The 20,260-nt window shown below is 38.9% G+C and overlaps 1 protein-coding gene across 2 annotated transcripts in view; it reads right to left on the bottom strand.

The window, feature by feature from the left end:
• The window catches only part of Cped1 (cadherin like and PC-esterase domain containing 1), a 271,573-nt gene that overhangs the window by 115,971 nt on the left and 135,342 nt on the right, over positions 1-20,260 (bottom strand). For both annotated transcript variants that reach the window (XM_038318771.1, XM_038318772.1), the window contains 7 exons: positions 16,247-16,389; positions 15,142-15,214; positions 13,470-13,637; positions 12,273-12,377; positions 10,044-10,201; positions 5,795-5,865; positions 3,722-3,772 (listed from right to left, as the gene is read on the bottom strand). In XM_038318771.1, coding sequence (XP_038174699.1) covers positions 3,722-3,772; positions 5,795-5,865; positions 10,044-10,201; positions 12,273-12,377; positions 13,470-13,637; positions 15,142-15,214; positions 16,247-16,389 — 769 coding nt within the window. The remainder of the gene's footprint in view (positions 1-3,721; positions 3,773-5,794; positions 5,866-10,043; positions 10,202-12,272; positions 12,378-13,469; positions 13,638-15,141; positions 15,215-16,246; positions 16,390-20,260) is intronic.

Here is a 20,260-nt window from a genome sequence, read left to right as displayed (position 1 = left end):
TTAAAATGGGTTAATTTAAGTTATAAGAGCTAGTTAGGAACAAGCCTAAGCTATAGGATGAGATTCCATGATTAATATAAGTCTTCATGTTATTATTTGGGAACGGGCTGGGGAACAGAGAAAGATTCATCATAGAATAGTATCATAAATATGATGTCATTCCATTCTACAGATCAGTTTTATTTTAAAAGAACACCCAACAAGTCAATTTTGTTGAATCTCAAAGTGATTTGAGTAAACTGTTTAATTTTATTTGGAATTTTAAAAGAACAAGTCAACCAAAGATTTTTATTTCACACACACACACACACACACACACACACACGTAGATTTTAACTATAATTTTAATAATCTGTCTCAAAATGCTAAAATGGTTCATAAGAATCTAAGTAGAGCCACGTGGTGGTGACGCATGCCTTTGATCTCAGTACTCAGGAGGCAGAGACTGGTGGATCTTGTGAGTTCAAGGCCAGCCAGGTCTATAGAGTGAGTTCAAGGACAGCCAAGGCTACTTAAAGAAACCCTGTCTCAAAAAAGTTCAAAGAAAGGTAGAAAGGATATAAGTATAGAGTAGTATAGCCCACACTGAAAGTAACCATTGCTCTTAATTCAAATTCAACGGCTTCTTAATGCACTGATTTTTAAAGTCAAAGTCCCACCCATCCCATTCACATGCCTCTGTTCAAGGCATGGAGACAAACACAGTGAAAACAGGAGGTGAACAGTCCTGGGATTCGATCCAAATGAACGTGCTGACCCCAGCATAACACCAAACAAACTGGAGCAGCGATCAGCACTGCTTAGGGAGGCCTGAGCTGCCCAGGCACGAAGGGAGTATAAATACACTTTGTGCTCAGCGCCACTTGAATGAATAACAAAGCAGTAGATTTTTTTTTATCAACATGAATCATAGAAGATGTTTTTTAAGTTAATAGGCTTCCTTTTTCTTTTTATATACTTCATTTATTGCATTTTGACACATGGTCTTCCCATACAGCTTCCGCTGGCTTTGAACTGTTGATCTTCTGGCTTTAGTCCCCCAGCACTGGGGTCACAGGAGTGCACCACTTCTCCTAACTACGGAATATATTTTTCTAACAATTCAGTGAGAATTAATTTCCTTTTGGTTTATACTATTTACGTTCCTTTTTATATTCCACAGCGTAGTCACAGTTTTCAAAGGGGGCTTGTAAGTTGAACCTTACCTCCACAAGAGATGAAATAAAAGTGTGGTTATTTTCATAAGCACGATTCCATCAAGATCCCTCCCCCACCATCACCACCAAACTTTCCACTTCTGAGTTGGGTGCTGCATCCTGGACCCTGGCTTAAAAGTTGCTTTAGCTCTGACATCATTGCAACGGCACGAAGGCTGCTCTATTTGGCGTGTCCTTGGCATCTTTCCCAGTCCAGTCCTGACTTGTCTCTGGCCGCTTACCTTAGGTCTATGGAGAACTCAGCGTGAAGGATGGTGGTCGCAGGCTGCTCAACCTATTTGGCAAGCAGGCATGGGAACGCTGTTTGAAGTTTTGGTGGTTTTTAACCGATTTCTTTTAACCATGGGATTTTATTGCTCTCTTGATGGATCATCGTAACTCATATTGAATGCAGAAAAGCGTATTCTCTTAAAGACTGCCTCACCTGTCCAGGAGCATCACTCCGAGTATTTTTAAATCTCATATCAAGCCATAAAAGCAGGTAAATTAAAGGTCCAGGTCGCGTGGATTTTTAATCAGGGAAGGAAGGACATGAATGAAGTTGAAGGAATTTCCTGACAATGTGCCCTCCTCTCCATCACATTACCTGGGAACCCAGAGTGGTGGCCTCACCCAGTGCAGAATACAGAAGCCCACAGAGATGATCAGGCTTTCCCACATTGCATTTAGCCCTGGGCTTAGCCCAGGACAGACACTCAAAAAATAATAGACCAGGCTATCCTCAAACTCACAGAGATCTGCCTGCTTCTGCCTCCTGAGTGCTGGGATTAAAGGCCTGTGCCACCACTGCCCAGCTGAGTGTTTCTTCTTTTAACATCATACCCAGAGCAGCAGGGAACGAAGGGAAAAGAAAACTGGGTCTTGTAGGAGTGAGGGATTGGTAACCGAGGCGGGGACACACACACACACACACACACACACACACTTCTGCTCTTGTTTCCCTGGTAAGCACAGCAATACTTGAAAAACTTTCTGCCTTTAACTAAATGCACTTGTTGGTTTTATAGACTAATGCTACTTAATATAGCGTGATATTTGGTGTGATTATTGAAAAAGTATGAATAAACAACAATATTTAGAAGGCAAACAAGTTAGATTTTTATTAACTTATAAGACCTAATTACAATAAACTAAGCCTAAATTTATACATGGCACACATTTTTGACTTTTGTGTTTCAAAGGAATTTATTTTGGAAGACAAGTTTTGCCCTTTCTTTCTTTCTTCCTTCCTTTCTTCCTTCCTTCCTTCCTTCCTTCCTTCCTTCCTTCCTTCCTTCCTTTCTTTCTTTTTTCTTTCTTTTTTAGACAGGATTTCTCTGTGTAGCCCTGACTGTCCTGGAACTCACTCCATTTAGACCAAACTCTGGAAGAGATCTGCCTGCCTCTGTCTCTGAGTGCTGGGATTAGAGGTGTGCATCACCACCTCCCAGAAGACAAGTTTTCTAAAAGCACATTTTAGCAAAAAGTATAAGCAGATTGGCAGATGTGAATCTATTTTAGGAAGTATATGTAAAAAAGAAGTATAAATAAATAAATAAATGAACGTACAATAAAGAGCTCTTAATTCTGTGCAGGGCGTAAGCTATTAAGGAAATTCGGGAGGCAGAGGAGTTAGCTCAGTGGTGAAGAACACCACACCCACTACTTTTCCAGAGGACCCAGGTTCAATTCTTAATGCCACATGATCCCTCACAGCCATTTGTAACCTCAGTTCCAGGAGTTATGCAAAGAAGAGGGAATCCAACAGCCTCCTCTGCCACCTCAAACTCCATCACTCATCGGGTGCATAGACATTCATGCAAGCAAAACAGACATACATGTACGACAAATAATAACAACTTTTAAAAGAAAATAAAATTCAGGAGCTTAGGAGAAATCTAAAGGTCATGAAATAGCCCCGTGACCATCAAAGTAGAGTGAACCCCACTAAAAAGATGCTTAGAAGACCACTGTGTGTATCAATCCTGATGAACAAAGGGATTTTTAATTTAAACTTTACATAAATTTAATTTCATATATTTTTATTTTGTATAGTTAAAATTCATGATATTTTAAGATGATAAATGAAAAAAATGAGTTTGAAATTCTCGGTGTTATGAAGAGAATTCACCCAAATACTCTGCATTACAGCAATCGCCTAGGAAGAAAAACTTACTTCGAATAAAGAGATTTCTAAAGAGAACGTATAAGCCAAACTCTACCTCTGATATAAAACCTGTAGATTCCTTGGGCCCCTAAAAATGAATATGGAAGTCACTGACCTAAAACGACCTCTATACATATAATATTTTAAACTAAGAATCTGAATAATTAAAAATTAAATGTTCTGTTCATGCAGAAGTGAACGATATAAAGTTAACCAGAAATAAAACTTCTCAAAATTCACTTTAAAGAAACTAGCAATCTAAAGACATCTGAATATGATAAAATGCCTGTATTTTTTTCGAAGTTGGGTTGTGTCTAAACTGTGGGCTATGCTATGGAAACACTCAGTCTCAACTTACCATTACTGCAATGTATATCTTTATTTTCATACGAAACTCGTGGAACTGCATCTAAAATTAAAAAATAAATTTAAATTTAAAAATAAAACCGTAAATTTAGTGTAAAAATTTCCCCCTCTCTCCTCTCTCTTTCTCTGAATCTGGAGCTTACTGACCAGCTAGACTGGCCACCCAACTGGTAAGACCCAAGGATCTTCCGTCTCTACGTACCGCCACACTTCCAAGTGCTGGGGACTGGCACTGTCATACCCAGAGTGCAACATCAGTGCTAGGAAGGGGACGCAGACACTCCTGCACAAACAGCTAGCGCTTCCCTGACTGAGTCATCTCTCCATGCCTCACCAAGGAGCATTTCTAAGCAGAGCTGACAGCTACAGGATTAAAACTCAAAGAAGCGATTATTTCTAGTAGGAGAATATTAGAGAAACAAAGGCAGGGTCAGAATGAAGCGTTAATCTAATTAATCTTAATCAGTAAACACCCGGGAGTCAGATACGGGGTGAAAGCGGGAAAGATCAGAGAACTGGGGGCAGTCACCAGTTGTTTCCCGCCCCTCTCCTTCTGGCATCCTAAAAGTCTGAGATCCTGTCTATACCCCACCTCATCACTTCCTGTCTCTACCTCCCGAGTGCTGGGATTAAAGGCGCACGCCACCACTGCCCAGCTTTTATGGTTAACTAGTGCCTAGCTCCGCCCTCTGAGCTCCAGGCAAGCTTTGTTAAAACACAAACAAATTACCACACAACAGTCTGAACGTCATCTTTAGTCTAAAGGTAAATTACTACATTTTCTTCTAGCTCTGTGATCCTATGTTGTAATTTCCTGAAGTATTGAAATGGAGATATTCTAACTCTGTACCAAAATTGGTGACCCTGTATCAAATTTCTAGATAACTAAATATCCATCTGAAAAAAAAAATCTTAATAAATATTTATGGACAAATGAATGCATAAAATATTAGAGTGCTTTAAAATATTTATTAAAAAGAGAAAGCAAACGGTGGCAGAAGAAAGCAGGCATGCTAATTCCTCGCCCGTTCATTGCTGGGCCTACTGATTCATTTTGTGGATTCTGCAGTTCTCAACCAGTGTCCTGTCCTTCAAACTCACTGGTGGACCTTCAACCGAAATTCTGGCTAGAAGATTCAGCGCAGTACTGCTGAGAACCACATTACTGGATTAAATTCTGTTTATAACAGGCATTCTTTAGTCAAAAGAAAAAAATATATCGATGGGTATTTCTTTCATTTTTTTCTTCTTAAAATGTTTTCTTCTAGTATGGCAAAACATTGGCTACTCTTTAAAAAAAACAAGATATGAAGAAAAAAAGGGGTAAATCAGGGGGAAAAATCACCAACAAATTTCCTTGAGGTTCCTCTTGCTAACGGGCAGCTGTTACATTCAACCATAAATCCTGAACATCTTTTGTGGCAAATATTTTTTCTAGCTATTTCTAGAATTTCATTTCAGGACTGTAGGCTCACAGGTGCAGTCAATCTCCTCTCACAGCAATAATGGTGGTTTCTAACGTTTTTCATTTATTACCTGTTTATTTTTATAATTTGCTGAACAATGTATTATAAATAGGTACTATATGTTTCCAGATGTTAATTAAAATATGCAATTTTTAAATGTTCATATGTATTCTTAATTATGTTCTTAAAATGAATAGTTAGCAGTAGAGTTCTTAGTCTGTAAGGACAAATTTTATTTAACTAGATAATCTATTTTTGAACATTAAGGATTGAGCCTAGAACCTTGACATGCCAAGCCTGTGATCTACCGCTGAGGGCTAAGGCCCCAAGAGTAACCTGTAAAGCTTCCCTTCTATGCTGTCAGGTGTCCCCATAACATGTGCTCTGACTTAAACATTCACCACCAGTATGAAAGTTCCCATTTCCCCTCACCCCTCCCCTATCTTTAAGAAGAACATCCAATTTTGAGGAAAAAAAAATGTAACTTTCTAACTTTATTTTCATTTTCGACTGCTAGCAAATTTAAACATTTTAAATGTATTTTAAAGCCAGATAGTTCTTTTCTTTCTGCTATGCTATGTGAAACTATGTGCTTTTACCTTTTTTACTGTTGATTGCTTCCAATGACTTTTGTGGTTTCTTAATGGCCTCGTTTCTTGTTGAAGAATTCCTGCAACACAATGCCAAGCAAGTCCAAATCAACAAGGTGAACACACTGAGTTTTGTCCCGGGTGGGCACAGTTATTTTGGTGAAGACAAGAAACACTGTCTGGATTTCATTCCTCAAAGCTGGCCATCTAGCCTCTGGTGGGTTGGGTGGAAATCTTAAAAGCAGTCACTCTCTAGTTGGAAGCTGAGCAACCTCAGATAGCTTAGATCCGATGAGGTGATTTTAAAAACTCACATTCTCCCTGGGATCTCTGCCTAACGTTCCATAGCTTTCATGCCAAGAGCCTTCGAAGTCCTGAGAATGTACACAAAATTAGAGAAACCAACATGGCTACAGGAGAGAGCCGGCATTGCCAAAGTGTGACCTTGAGCTCACTGACAGCCAACAGAGAACGGCAAAGGTTGTTTATACGTTGGCATGCTCACTTCATTTTCTGTGTCGTGTAAGTAACAGGATGCTTGGAGGAATGAACCCTTAAGTCCTTCCGATTGGAGCTAAACTAGCCTAAACTGTAGTCAGAACATTTTCTGGTCTGGCGACTAGAAAACGCAGGACACTCTGGTCTCTAGCCCTTGACGTGCCTTTCCTGTGTTAATGTGATACTCTGTTGTCTGTCACCCTATTAAAATGGAGAGATTAGTATTTGCTCTACACAGGAACACTGTGAGGATCTAATAAAAATGTCAGTGCCAGACACGGTGCTGAGTAACGCAGCCCAAAGCGCAGGAAGGCAGATTCAGGCCGGTGGAAGCATCATCATCCGGCAGGAAATCGAGAAAAATTAGGCATTAAACAGAGTTTGCTAATTGCTAATTAGCATTTCTATCCTTGCCAATGCTAGAAGTTACAGTGATTTTATTTCTAAAAGTCTATTTTATTTTGGTATACACACAAAAAGAAAATCCACAAAAACAACAGCAACAAAAAGCTGGAGGCAAAATGTAGTGATTCCTTCGAAGGAATGAAACAGCAGGTAAAGCATGTTTGTCAAGAGCTGTGAAGTTTTTGATGGTGGTGAGATTTTCGGTTGTTTCTTATTTTTACTTTTGTAAAGCTGAGGACCCAACCCAGGGCTTTCTGCACAGTGGCGATAACTCTACTAATGAGGTAAGTTTAGCTGAAGTCCAAATTAAGAAAAAGAAAATCTAAGACTTTCCCACGAACAAGTACTTCCCGGAGACTCATTCAAGAGACGCAGCTCTGAAGTCCACGTGAACGGAATTATGGGAGCGCGACTTTGATAACAGAGCGGCAGGTTGTACACGAGAGCTGCGTGCAGTTCTTTCTCGGGGTTTCTGGTAATGGATTCTTGTTAAACTGGTGTGTTTTCTAAGAAAAACACTTCCACAAAACCTTTTCCACACGTGCAACTTTCTTTTCAGGAAAGCGAGGATTAACAGACGCTATTAGGGTTTCCACACCGCTTCAGTTGGGGCCTCTGCATTCTGGGCCTTGGGGCTCACACGAAAATGTTACGTTCCAGCTTTGTCTTCTAACCCTGCTTCCATGCAACAAGCAAATGATCTTTATTTCAAGAGAAGGACTAAGTGATTAGATCCCAAATGCTGTACATGTGTAAAAGCTGCTTCGCTGTGGCCATTGGGAAGATGAGAACATGGCCGCCTCCCTGCCTGTCTGGTACACTGGATAAAAGTTCCGAGCCATGGGTGAGAGGTCAGTAAGTCAGTATTTGTATTAGCCGAATGTCTTAAGCTACCGATTTAGAATCTTAATTTCCCCCATCTGGGAAATTTGTGTGAGAGGCATAATCCCCCTTGCAATAAAGTACGAATGATAAGAAATATACACACTCCCAGGTAAAGTGGAAGTGATGTAAGCTGAGCACTTAAGAAGAAAAACATTTCTGGGAGCATTATGCTATCTGACTTCTGATAAACAACCAGAATTTGCTTCTGTTGGTGTTAATATAGAAGTTTGTTGAACATGTATGGCTTTCCTTACAAAGAAAAGAAAACTACTGCCCTTGCCATAGATATTAAAATGACCTTTGAGTGCACACAAACATGAAAGGAAAGATAAACTGCTTTATCATCTATTTACAAGCTAGTGTGACATATACAAAACTTTCTATGTAATCCTCCAAGAGTAATACATGGTAGGCAGCCTAAGCCATGTTTACACATTAAGGAAATTAAGTCTTGAAGGATGCAGAACTTCGCCTGCTATAACTAACAAACTTGAATATTGGGATATATTTAATCCAACTCTATATGACTTAAAATAGCTCCTGTCCTTAATAATTATATTTAATGGTGATCTTTCTCACATTCCTTTAAGGTAAGAGAAGTCAGTCTTCTGATTTTAACCAGTGGTTTGCTGAGCCTGGTCATATATGAGGAGCTGGAGAAAACTTTGCCAAGGAACGAATGCTGTGAAGCTTGCAAATCTCTAGGGAATTCACAGAATGTTACAAACAATACAAATAAACTCTTTGGGAATTCTCCTCAGTTATTTGTCTATCTATACTGATGTATGAGGAAGTCTTGGCTTATTCACATGAATGCAAAGTATAAAAGGTGGCTTTATGCTGGAATATTTAAAATGGTTTTCAAGCACAGAAGGGAAAACTAGACTTACTGAGGGAATAAAGCCAAGCTTAGAAAGCCTTTGCAAGTAAAGTGAATATTAATGCTAGAACATGTTCAAAAAAGTACTCAGTATATGGTTATTTGTATTTTTAATTACAGATGAGTTTCTTCTAGCCACTATCTCTTGAAGCCGAAGGAAATAAAGGGCAAGTGAGCAGAGCTGAAGCCATTTCCAGTAGTGACTGTAAAAGACATAAATGAGTGTCATGTCCCTTAGTCTTTCATCTCCCTGGGAGGCTTAGGTCTAATTCTGTTTTCCTGGCAGTAGAAAAGTCAAATGCTCTCTTAATTCTATCCATATTAAAGAACAGACAAAGCTTTAAGTGCATTCCCTTTGCCAGCTACCAGAGGCATTAATAGCTCACCTGCCTTTTCCCTCGTGGCTACCTCTTATAAGAGTGGAAGTGAAGATGGAACAAAACACTTTCTAAAAGCAAAGCAAACAAAGCAGAGTATAGATTCATGAAATTAGATGAGATTTGCTCAGAAGAGTCATGCCTCTATAATGCCCAAATAAACGTGCCTGCTGATCTACCTCCAAGATATCAGATGGTTCAAAACACAAGCCCCACCAAATCTTTCTGATGTTTCAGCAATGGAAACCTATGGATTGTGGGGGCCCACAGAAATGGGTCCGCACCACCTTGACTGAAGGCCAGAGAGCTTAAGCCTACTCTTACTCTTTCAAAGTTATTGACAAGAGGTCTGACTAAAGGTGTGGTTACAGAGAAGATACCCTGATCTAGGGTGTAGTTATTGGTGTTTTGGATATTAAGATGGCCATAGAGGTGGATCTGCTCCACCTTCACCAAAGGTCAGAGAATTCAAGCCTATTCCTGCTCCTTCAGGGATATGATGAGAGCTTTGGCCTAGGAAGTGGGTGCCTACAGAATGCTTGATCCAAGGTGCTGTAATTACATGTCCTGCCTGAACAACAGAATACTTAACTAGATGATACAGTTGCTTGATGTTTCAAGTACTAACGTAACTGACTGTTCTGCTTGTTCTTTGTGTCATGTTAAAGCAGTCTTTTGCCTTCTTCCTTCCCCCTCCCCCACTTTTTTGGATTGGGGCATATAAGCATAAGGAAAATAAACATGGGCATTTTCAGTACTCAGTATTCACTGGATAGCCCTCCCAGTACTATCCCATGGCTCTGTGTTTCTTTCATACCTCTGTTCCTCCTACCTAATTTTTAATCCACATGCCCCTACCCGGGAATGTGTGAATCCCATCGAGGCTGGACTCCGAAAGATGTCACCCCAATGTGTCACTACAACAAAGGATCACAAGAAGAAACAAGATGGAAATGTCTAACTTTAAGCATTGCTTTATACCAGAGTCACATCCTAGTTTGAAAATTGTTGGGTGTGTTTTTTGTTGCAGTGTCTAACGACCACCAGAACCATTAGGGTTTCAGTGCTTGAAAGTCATTTCTTTTCCAGACCATGAATTTTTGGGCATACTTCTTTTGTGTTGCTCACTTTAATGTAGGCAAAGCCTTTTGAAATCAATCTTTTCAGCTTAAGAATTTTTGGACCACACCATTCAAATTTGTGGCTCTCTTACCATTCCAGTGGATGTAGCCGTTCCTTTTTATTTGTGGGCCAAAATTGTTCAAATACATTTAAAAGAGACCAGTATTGGGACAGGACTGAGCCAGGAGTTGCCATATCATAAAATTCACGCATCACAGCCTGAATCCCAGGAGCGGTGGATGGGAAGAGCTGAGAAGAAATGTTCAAAGAAAACATCAACAGAAGACAAAAAAAAAATCAACTGAAAAATTGAAAAGTAAGTTAAAATGTGGCGTCATGAATAGTATTCATATTTAGTCAGACATCGTTTCCTCGAGCAGTTATTTATGTAAAATCCTATTGATCATGGGCTGAGATGCTAACTCAGTTGCACTGAAAGCTGAGTACCTGAGTCTGAAGTCCAGGAAAGCCAAGCATGAACTCCTACAGAATCCAGCATGGCAGGCAGAGACTGATGGATCCCCTGGGCTCACCGACTGGCCAGCCCAGCCTACTTGGTGAGCCCAGAGCCAATAGAGAGTGTCTCAGAAAGCGAGGCAGAGGCCACGTGAGGAGTGACCGCTGAGGGTGTCCTCAGACTTCCACACACCTCTGTGTGCACACTTGTCTTGTCCATACACGCACAGACATCAACACACATTCTAATGGTCAGTACAGATTGGTTTAGTTTTTGACATTGCTTTCAAGGCAAATGTTGCTTTGTTAGGCATTATGAAAGTTATTAACAATTATATGTGTAAATTGAGTTTTTTCTTTTCAATGAGGTGTACATGGATCTCTTCTTCCAGTAATCATAACCTCAAAAGAGCTAAGTAACACAGAAAGAAAGACCATGGGGAAGGGAAATCCTTTTGTGCTACAAGTGAATTATGCCAGAGTGAGAACTATTCATCTCACAAAAAGAGGAAATTGAAATTGGTTATCTTGGTTTTACTCCGAGAGTCAGGGGATTGAGCTTTGCCCGTTTCTTCCTTTGTCTCATCCCAACAGAGACTGTCTGCATTTATAGCGTTTTGAGTGATGAGTCCCCGACAGCTGAGTGTCTTCCTAAAACACTGAGATACACTACCATTTATTACATGTAAACTAATTAAGATGACAAATATATTCATTAAAAGTATGTTGGAAGTCATAAGCCTATTTTCAGTTCTCTATAATATTGGGCTAAGTTGTATAAAAAGGTATATCCTTCATTGGTTGACTTGGTAAACTTATATGAGTTGTATAATTAACTCATATAAGTAACTTATCTATATAGGTAGATAAAACTCAAGGATTATTTGAGGCTTCCATAAGATTAACAATGCACCAAAGAATTTTAAATACTATTTTAAAATAGTTTTATATGAACAAATATTAAGTAAGAGCATAAAGTCATTATAGTCTATATTAGTGGCAGAAATAAAACACATTGGGCACAAACACTCAGATGTAATCACTTATGCTTTGATATTAACCAAAAAATTGATAAATACACCAAAAATTCCAGGGTGAGAAAAAAATGCCCTTTTGCAGACTGAAGCCAGTAAGAGCTGCTATGAGCATTCATATACAATCTGTTTTTTGGACGCTTTCATTATTGCTACCACCAATTAAGCTGGGGGAGAGGGGAGGTGTGGGGGAACTGTGGTCGGGATGTAATGTATGAGAGAAAACTAAATTTAAAAAAAAGATTGGGGCCGGGCGGTGGTGGCGCACGCCTTTAATCCCAGCACTCGGGAGGCAGAGGCAGGCGGATCTCTGTGAGTTCGAGACCAGCCTGGTCTACAAGAGCTAGTTCCAGGACAGGCTCCAAAGCTACAGAGAAACCCTGTCTCGAAAAAACCAAAAAAAAAAAAAAAAAAAAAAAAAAAAAAAAAAAGATTGGGGCTGTTTTAAAAGTCTTATTATGTTTAAATATATTTAATTTTCCTTAAGTTAAAAGGGTAATAAAAAGTAGTAAATATTGGTTGCATATGCAGGCCCCAAAACTAAAAGAATTTTTTTAATAGAAAAATATTAACATCTTCCCCAGAGAACTGTTATACCCTGGCAGCAGCTATGACGTCAGATCCTTCACCTCTACTAAGCCACATATTACAGCGAATGCTTAAAGCGAAGCATGTACATCTTTCCAAGGACAAAAGATGCTTACAAAAGACTGTGTGTTGTAAAGAAACATCTACGTGAAATTTGAAGGAAAAACTGGGCAGTTTACGGCTAATCTATTAATATCATAATCTCAGTCACTAAGTGGAAAGAAATATCACTTTTGTTTTACCAGTTGGAATTCTCCCAGACGCCCAAGTTCCTTTACAAACGTCCTAACTGAGTGAAGTTCCTCTAAGGACAGGCACTGATTGAGCTCCTTTTGATGGTTTCCATCCTGGAAAGAAAAAAGCCTTAAGCAATCGGGTAGCGGTCAAACCATCTGTCTCCCAGTCCCCACCCCCAGCCCACTTAAGAAATCAACCAAACTCTGTAACAGCTAAATTTATTAAAGTTATGGAATTTATTGAGATTATAAACTGTCACAACAATATTCAAATATAAAAAATGAAAATTGATGAGACTGACTCTCTCTAACCCAATGGTACCTTGGTAGTGAGAGGATATGTGTGACCATGGTTTGTGAATGCAAGATTTTCCTTGGGCCTTCAGAGCAATAGAGGTGAAAACATCTGCCCATGAACCCCCAGTGTGGAACACTATCATGGGAGAGATTCGTAGACTGGCAAACATGCTTACCACCCTAGGTTTTCCCATAGCCATGTGCTTCCTAGAGCATCCCAGAGATCAAGAGCAACCCTCTCTGACAAGGTGTTGTGACAGACACCATCAGGACCTTTGCAAAAGCTTTTACATACTCCTTTTCCAAATGCTTCAAATAAGAATTTCAACATAAAAAGATATGTGGGGAATAATATTATGGCAATTGGTACTCATTTTTTTAGTGAATAAATAAATAGTGTTAGCCTGCCATTAAGACGATCAAACAAAAATCCTAAACAACAAAAACCAGGACCATTCTAAAGCAAACCCCCCTAATTGTCAGCTTCTAGTCAAATGTTAACAGACATGAATGTTTCAGCAAATTAATGTTTTAATTCAAGTCCCCTGAAGTCATCCGGAAGCACGCTGGCATTCGAGAATGCCTTCAGAGAAATCTAAGAGTCTTTGTAAATTCTAAAATGTATAAACACATGTATCATTCAAAATATCTATAAACATTCCTTAACAACCATAAACTTTTTTACTTCATTTCCAACACAATCCTTCTCATGCATACTCAGTCAAAATAAAATTATTTTTTTTTTCAGTCAAAATAAAATTTTTCAGGTCAGAGAAAAATTCAGAAGCACACAATAATAGATAACAACTATCAGTTAATTTCAAATAAACTTTTAAATTTTTAAATTTCACAATAAAAATACCTAGTGGCTGAAAATTCACTGTCAGCGTGCACATATGGACTTACCTCAAACGCACCGGCTCTTTGAAACCTCTGCAATAGCTCAGAAAATAAGGGAAGTGAAGATGTATTGGAGAAGAGGAAATTGAAAGTATCCTCCAAAAGGATTTTTTCTGTATTTTGGTCCTCCAAATTGAAATTCTCGTCATCTTGAAATTTTAAGTGCTCATGTACCTTTGAAGGAAGAGAAGTAGGGGAAAGGAAATGAATTCTAAGGGATGATATATCAGGTTGAATTGCAGACCAGAACTGACATCTAGTGGTCTCTTAGAGGCTAACAGTTTTATAAACGTGAGTAATGTTTCATATGAAGATGCCATTCTTTCAATGTACAGGGACATGAACTATTTCAAAGTCACACTAGCTTAGCATGGAGCTCTTTATATCTCACAAATATTTGTTCATGAAAGATAATATGTAACATTTTTTTGAAAGTTTAATTTCAACTATTAGATATGCATCAAAAAAGCAAATGACCATTAAAATTTCATAAAGATTCTAAGTTTTATAGATAAATCTTAAACCTGTCAATTTTCTGTAACTGTATTGTCTCTATTATGGTTTGGGAAAGGCTAAACTCTGGTGGAGTTGAACTCTGGCTAACCGTAGGGTGATTGTGCTCCCCTTTCTTTCATACCCTGTAGCCCAGTAGACAGCTTTTTAAAAATTGATTTTATTGAGCTATATATTTTTCTCTGCTCCCCTCCCTGTTTCTCCCCTCCCCTCAACCGTCTCCCATGGTCCCCATGCTCCAAATAGACTTCTTACCCTTGAAGAATGTTTTAGAAGAAAAAATATGATGAGGGAGGTGACCTAAAAGATTTTGAACTAAAAAAAAAAAAAACTAAAAATCACCCAATTTATACATACAGCTATTGGAAAATATTTCAAAAATTCACATGAATTTTTATGCTTTTAAATTAAAATTGAAAAATAACATTCATTTGTATTACTAGGGATGGAACCTAAGACCTAGTGCATTCCAGGCAAGAATTCCACCTCTGCTCAGTCTCTCTAGTTCCTAAGTCTTTTTATTTTTTTTTAGGTTTTTTCGAGACAGGGTTTCTCTGTAGCTTTGGAGCCTGTCCTGGAACTAGCTCTTGTAGACCAGGCTGGTCTCGAACTCACAGAGATCCGCCTACCTCTGCCTCCCGAGTGCTGGGATTAAAGGCGTGAGCCACCGCCGCCCGGCTCCTAAGTCTTTTTAAAATGAAAATGAAGACCAATTTAAAAAGAATGACAGCACTATCTCTTCATGATGTCATGCGAGCACCCTGGGTATCTTTTGTTTGCTATTATCGATATGTATTACTTTTTCCCCATAAAGATTTAATGCCATCTTTGTTTATGAATTCAGGAGAACTATAGAAAACGTCATGTTTGCCCTAGCATGTCCACATGGTGGTTAGAATTCCCAGGTTCCCCCTCGCTAGGACTCATGGGCATGAGCCTATAAGGACTGCAGTGAAGCTGTTTTAATCAACTGGTAACTGTAGATGAAACCCACCATCAGTATGCACGTATGGGCTTTCCTCAAATGCACTGGCTCCATAAAACATCTACAGTAACTCAGAAAGTACGGAAAGTGAAGAGGAGAAGAAGAAATTGAAAGGATTGTTCAAAAAATCCTCAACACCCCCACTCCCCACAACACACACACTGTATCCTGCATACTCACCTGCAGCACTACGGGATATCCAACATCCCCATAACCAATATCAAAAGTCAAAAGCTGAAAACACTGTCTACATCTGGAAGGAAAACACAAGTTAACAGGACAACATATTTTCCATATTTTCTTTGCCACACTAACTCTGCTTTCTGTTATTACATTGTTTATAATTGATATCATTAAATTTCATAATTTAAAAGGCCAATGACATGGATAACAGAAGAATTACATGGAATGGATTGTTGGACTTGAGTCTCTTTTGTTCATTAGAGAAAGTGCAAATGTGCCTCCATTTTCCATGACACACTGCCATAATCAACCATGTTATTCCGTTAGAACCTTCCTATGGGGAGAAGTTTCCAGGTCCTCCATGTTTAACACTGATGCATTCAGAAAGTGCAGGAACGAGCGCAATGCATGAGCGCAGTGCACCGAGCACCTCTCCCTTTCCAGCAAACTAGACAATGTTTCCCTAGAACAAAGGCCGTGAGCTATTGTCAGAGAGCTATGAGATTAGAGCTGAATGAATTTTGTTAAAAGTTTTTGTTTCTTTCTCAGGATTTTGAAATCGTTGGGATAGGATAGTTGAGAGCTAATGTATTATGTACAGGGAAAGTTATACCTAGTCAATACTTAGTATATTTGATGGAAATATTTGAAAGGAGATACAAATTTAAAATTAATTTTAGGATCCAGGAATAGGCTTGTAGTCCCAGACCTTAGGAAGTAGAGGCAAAAAGATTACAAGTTCCAGGCTAGTCTAGACTATAAACTAAGATTGCTGAAAAGATAATGGTAATAATAAAAAATGTTTAAAGCCTTGTGTTTTATTTCTTGTCACACCATTTGGATACAAACAAATGGCATGTAACAAACTCTGAAGTTATAGAATCTATAAATTAGGCCATTTATGTTTAGGAAATCATATTATGATATACTGATATACACTTTCCCAAGTTCTATTTAATTTCAGTAACTAAGGCTTTTCCCTAATATATTTAAGAACCTCTAGCTCTTTCTCTCTTCCCTCCCCTCCTTCCCTCCCTCCCTCCCTCCTTCCCTCCCTCCCTCCCTCCTTCCCTCCCTCCCTCTCTCTCTCTCTCTCTCTTACTTATGGAAGGTCTTTGGTCCCAGAGTAGATGCTTCACTGAACACCTCGGCCACCAATAAGAGCTTGCTAATTGCTTCTTTCATGCTATCCAATGCCTGCAGAGGTGAACTTGTCCTCAGGAATGTCTCAAAAAACATTTGCAGCTAGGAATAAAAAACCAAAAGATTGACATAGCGAAATAAATTTTCAGCTGCCTATTGTTTCCAAGGCTAGTAATATGAAGGTTAAGTCTCCCTGTCTACTTCAAAAAACAAAACAAACTTTACATAGAAAAATTTGAAAATCAAAGATTTAAATATTTTTAATTCAAGTCACAAGGAGAAAGAAATGTCTATATACCATGCAATTTAGCTTTGTTTGTTTGTTTGTTTGTTTGTTTCTCGAGACAGGGTTTCTCTGTGCCTATCCAGGAACTCACTCTGTAGACCAGGCTGACCTCAGACTCACAGAGATCTGCTTGCCTCTGCCTCCAGAGAGCTGGGATTAGAGGTGTGCACCACCACCACCACCTGCTTTTTGCAGTTTAACCTTTTTTTTTTTTTTTCATTTCACTTTTCTTGTAGTACCGACTCTCGGAAGGATAGAATGTGTATCTGACGTAGTAAGGGTGGCAATGCCTCTGGCTTGATTTGTGGTTCTATCAGTAAGGGGACTGGACTTGCGACTCACTTTTATGAATCTTTGCTTCCTTGCTTCACAGTGGGCTAATACCTACCAACAAGAGAGTTGTGCACCCAACAAGGAAAAAAAATTGAAATCCAGTAGAAAAAAATGAAATTCAAATATTTTATTTTTAATTATCAATTTTTGAATGTATCAATTAAAATGCCTTTTCAAAGTTGTTTCTTTTTACCTCATTTTTCTCTGGGAGACGTATATAACCAGAGAAGAATCTAAGAAACCTATAGGGTTGTGATAACATTTTAATATAAGATTTCCTCTGATGAAGAACATGGGATGATATTAGGAGAAGTTCAAGTCTATGTATTCCTGTGGACAATACTGTTAGTTTCACAAACAACTATTCTTATTTACTGAAATATTAAAAATCATAAAATAAACTACCATTTGAGGATGCTTAGCATTAAATTTCAAGTCAATATTTTTTAAAGAAATATAAATCAAATCTTATTGATTCACAGACTTTCTCTAGATAAACATAGACTTTCAAAGATAAAGAACAAAAAATATTTTTTGAAAAAACATGCAGCAGATATTTGATCAATGCTTTCATAAAAATCAGCCAAACCTATCAGAACTGCAAAAGATCACACATTGAAAACTTCTGATGTGATGATAATGAAGGACAAATATCAGCAGAAATCATCTATGGAAAATGGTAACCGTATCTTTAAAACGTGCCACTGAAACTCCCCCAACATCAACAAATACTGAGTCCATAAACTTTTACAAGCCAAAACCAGAAACCTAATGAGACCAGGCATTAAGACCCTAAGAACATACCATCAACATCTGGCAACTGAGATATTTTTCCATTTTACTAAGGAAAATGAGTGTAGTGATTGTATAATTAAAAGAAAACAAATTAATGCTAACGGTAAAAATGTTAACACCCTTGAGTCAAAATACAATAACACTGTGTGTTCCTAAGTAAATGCAGCACAAAGCTTATTCGGTTCACCATGCTAATAGGAAGAGTTGCCAATGACATTCACGCATTCTTCCTGCATTAAAGTCACCTGAATGTTACAGAGCTTAAGGTTAATGATACAACAATGTTGAAAAGTCCTGTCAAGCATATATGGTGTATAAGACTGAGTGTCAAATTATACCCTCGATAGAGGAGATCAGCAAATTAGTATCTGGAGGGGTGCATTTATTCCCCTAATGTGCAAATGGTTATTTCTTCAGTCATAACTAGAATAAGAGTTGAAGACAAAGTCTGTTCAATTTAATTCTCCACTCTGCGGGAAGTTGACATTCTGTGACTTAGGGACACATTTCACAGTCCTGTGGTAAAACACTCCAAAAGGTATCAGGTTCAATTCTGGTTCGGTGCCACCCTGGGACACTTCAGGGAGTTCATAGCCGTTCCTATTGTGTAGACTTAGTTAACTTACTCAGCACAGTGTCAACAAACCTCACATGCCAGAATAAAAGAAGGGTCATACAAGTGCTTAATGTGTGTGTGCATATATGTCATCAACCTGCGTTAGGTCTCCCAAAGAGAGTATAACACATTTGTCATTCCCCATAACCGAATCACTCAGACTAAATGAGAGATTAATTCCCATTTTGGTTTATACCGTAAATGACTGTGCTAATTATGTTTTCTAGGTCAAATCATCTGTGATGTGTATATCTCGGTGTACTCAGATGCACAGCGACAAAGTGTGCCCGGTGACCTCATCAGAATCTATCAAATTAGAACAAATATGCTGTTAATTAAGTCCAAGAATAGCAGTACTTGAAAAACATCGCACTTGGGAGATTTTATGTCTCACCCACAAATCCCGAAAGGAGCAATGTTGCCTTTCTGCTCATTTGAATCACAATCTAAATATTCAGTAGACTCCTCCATCCTTGCACAATTACTGCTAATGCTGGGATTTTGTTTGTTTGTTTGCAACAGCGCTACATCCTTTCCCCAGTCAACATCTTTAAGTTAAATCAATAAGACAGTGGAACTTTCCATGGAAATCAGGGCCTTGAATAAAGACCCAACACCTTTAAGGGTAGATGTGATGGTGCACACCTTTGTTCCCAACACTCATGAGGCAGAAAGAGGCAGATCATAGATTTGATGACTGTTTGAGGTAGGTAGTCAATCTACAGACAGTTTAAGCTACACAGGGAGACCCTGTCTCCAAAAGCCCAAAGCAAGAACTAAGGAAGCGGCAACAACAGAATGCTTGAAGCATTTCATGACATTACAATCTCTACAGCCTGCTTATTTTTCCTGTCAGGGCAACAATAAAACCCAAACTTATTGCTAAATAAATGGATAGAAAATGACCTTGTAAGATGATAGTTATAAAGAAAGCTTAAATATTACTGGTTGTTTGTACTTAAAAATTCCAAGAAATAATTGGTGAGATGTGTTAGCATTTACAATGTAAATCCATTTAAGCAACTGAGATATAAATAAGCGGACCTAAACTACATATTGAAAATGGAAGGATGGAGAGCAAGACAGCTGCATCTGCCCCTTACCAGCTGCAGCACTCGGGAAAGTGGGCCCTACTCCTCGCCTGGGCAACACAATAGAGCTGGCCTTGAAGGTGTAGATGTGGGTGAACAGGCCTGAGGGCATGAAAGCAAGAGACCCGACTCTTCCCCTTGCTGCCTGCTGTGTTGGGTGAACTAACCAGGGCAGTGCTGGACAGCTGGCCCTTCTTGGGGGTTACGAGGGAGAACTGGCAGGCTGACCAACACAGCTACCACCAAAGCCCAGAACCAGAGTTATGAGCTGGCCCACCCTAACATCCATCCCATCTGTGGAGTCCTGGAGCATGTGAAGGGACCGGTCCTTCAATCCTAAAGTTTCAGGGTCTCCATGATTCAAGGTAACAAGATATCTAAGAGGAGTCTCAGTGAATACCAAATAACAATGGTGTCACATAAACTAGAACTCGTTGCAATGAACACTTGCAAGTAAAGGACTTGCAAGGAGAGAACACTTGCGAGTGTATGGACTAAGGGGTACACTGTGTGCCTCGCTCTGTCATACCACAGCTTCCACAATGAAAATTGATTTTTTTTAATTTTCTTTTCTTTTCTTTTGGGGTACATTTGCAAGAGCAGAGGGTGGATATGAAGGACTGGGGAGATGAATGGCATCAGGATGCATGATGTGCGATACACAAAGAATCAATAAAAAGTTAGCCAGAAAGAAAATGGAAGGATGGAGAAGCTGAGAATGAACAAAAATATTTGGAGGAAAGTTTCAACTATGAATTGGGTACCTTAAATACTTCCAAAGTGCACTAATTATTCACCTCATATGCATACCTCATAACCATCTCAGTATTTCTGTTCTCTCCTGAAAGACTA

This window comes from Arvicola amphibius, chromosome 2 (assembly GCF_903992535.2).
Source record: "Arvicola amphibius chromosome 2, mArvAmp1.2, whole genome shotgun sequence".
NCBI lineage: Eukaryota > Metazoa > Chordata > Mammalia > Rodentia > Cricetidae > Arvicola > Arvicola amphibius.
Note: the sequence above shows the minus strand (reverse complement) of the source record. Positions and strands in the feature narration are given on the sequence as shown.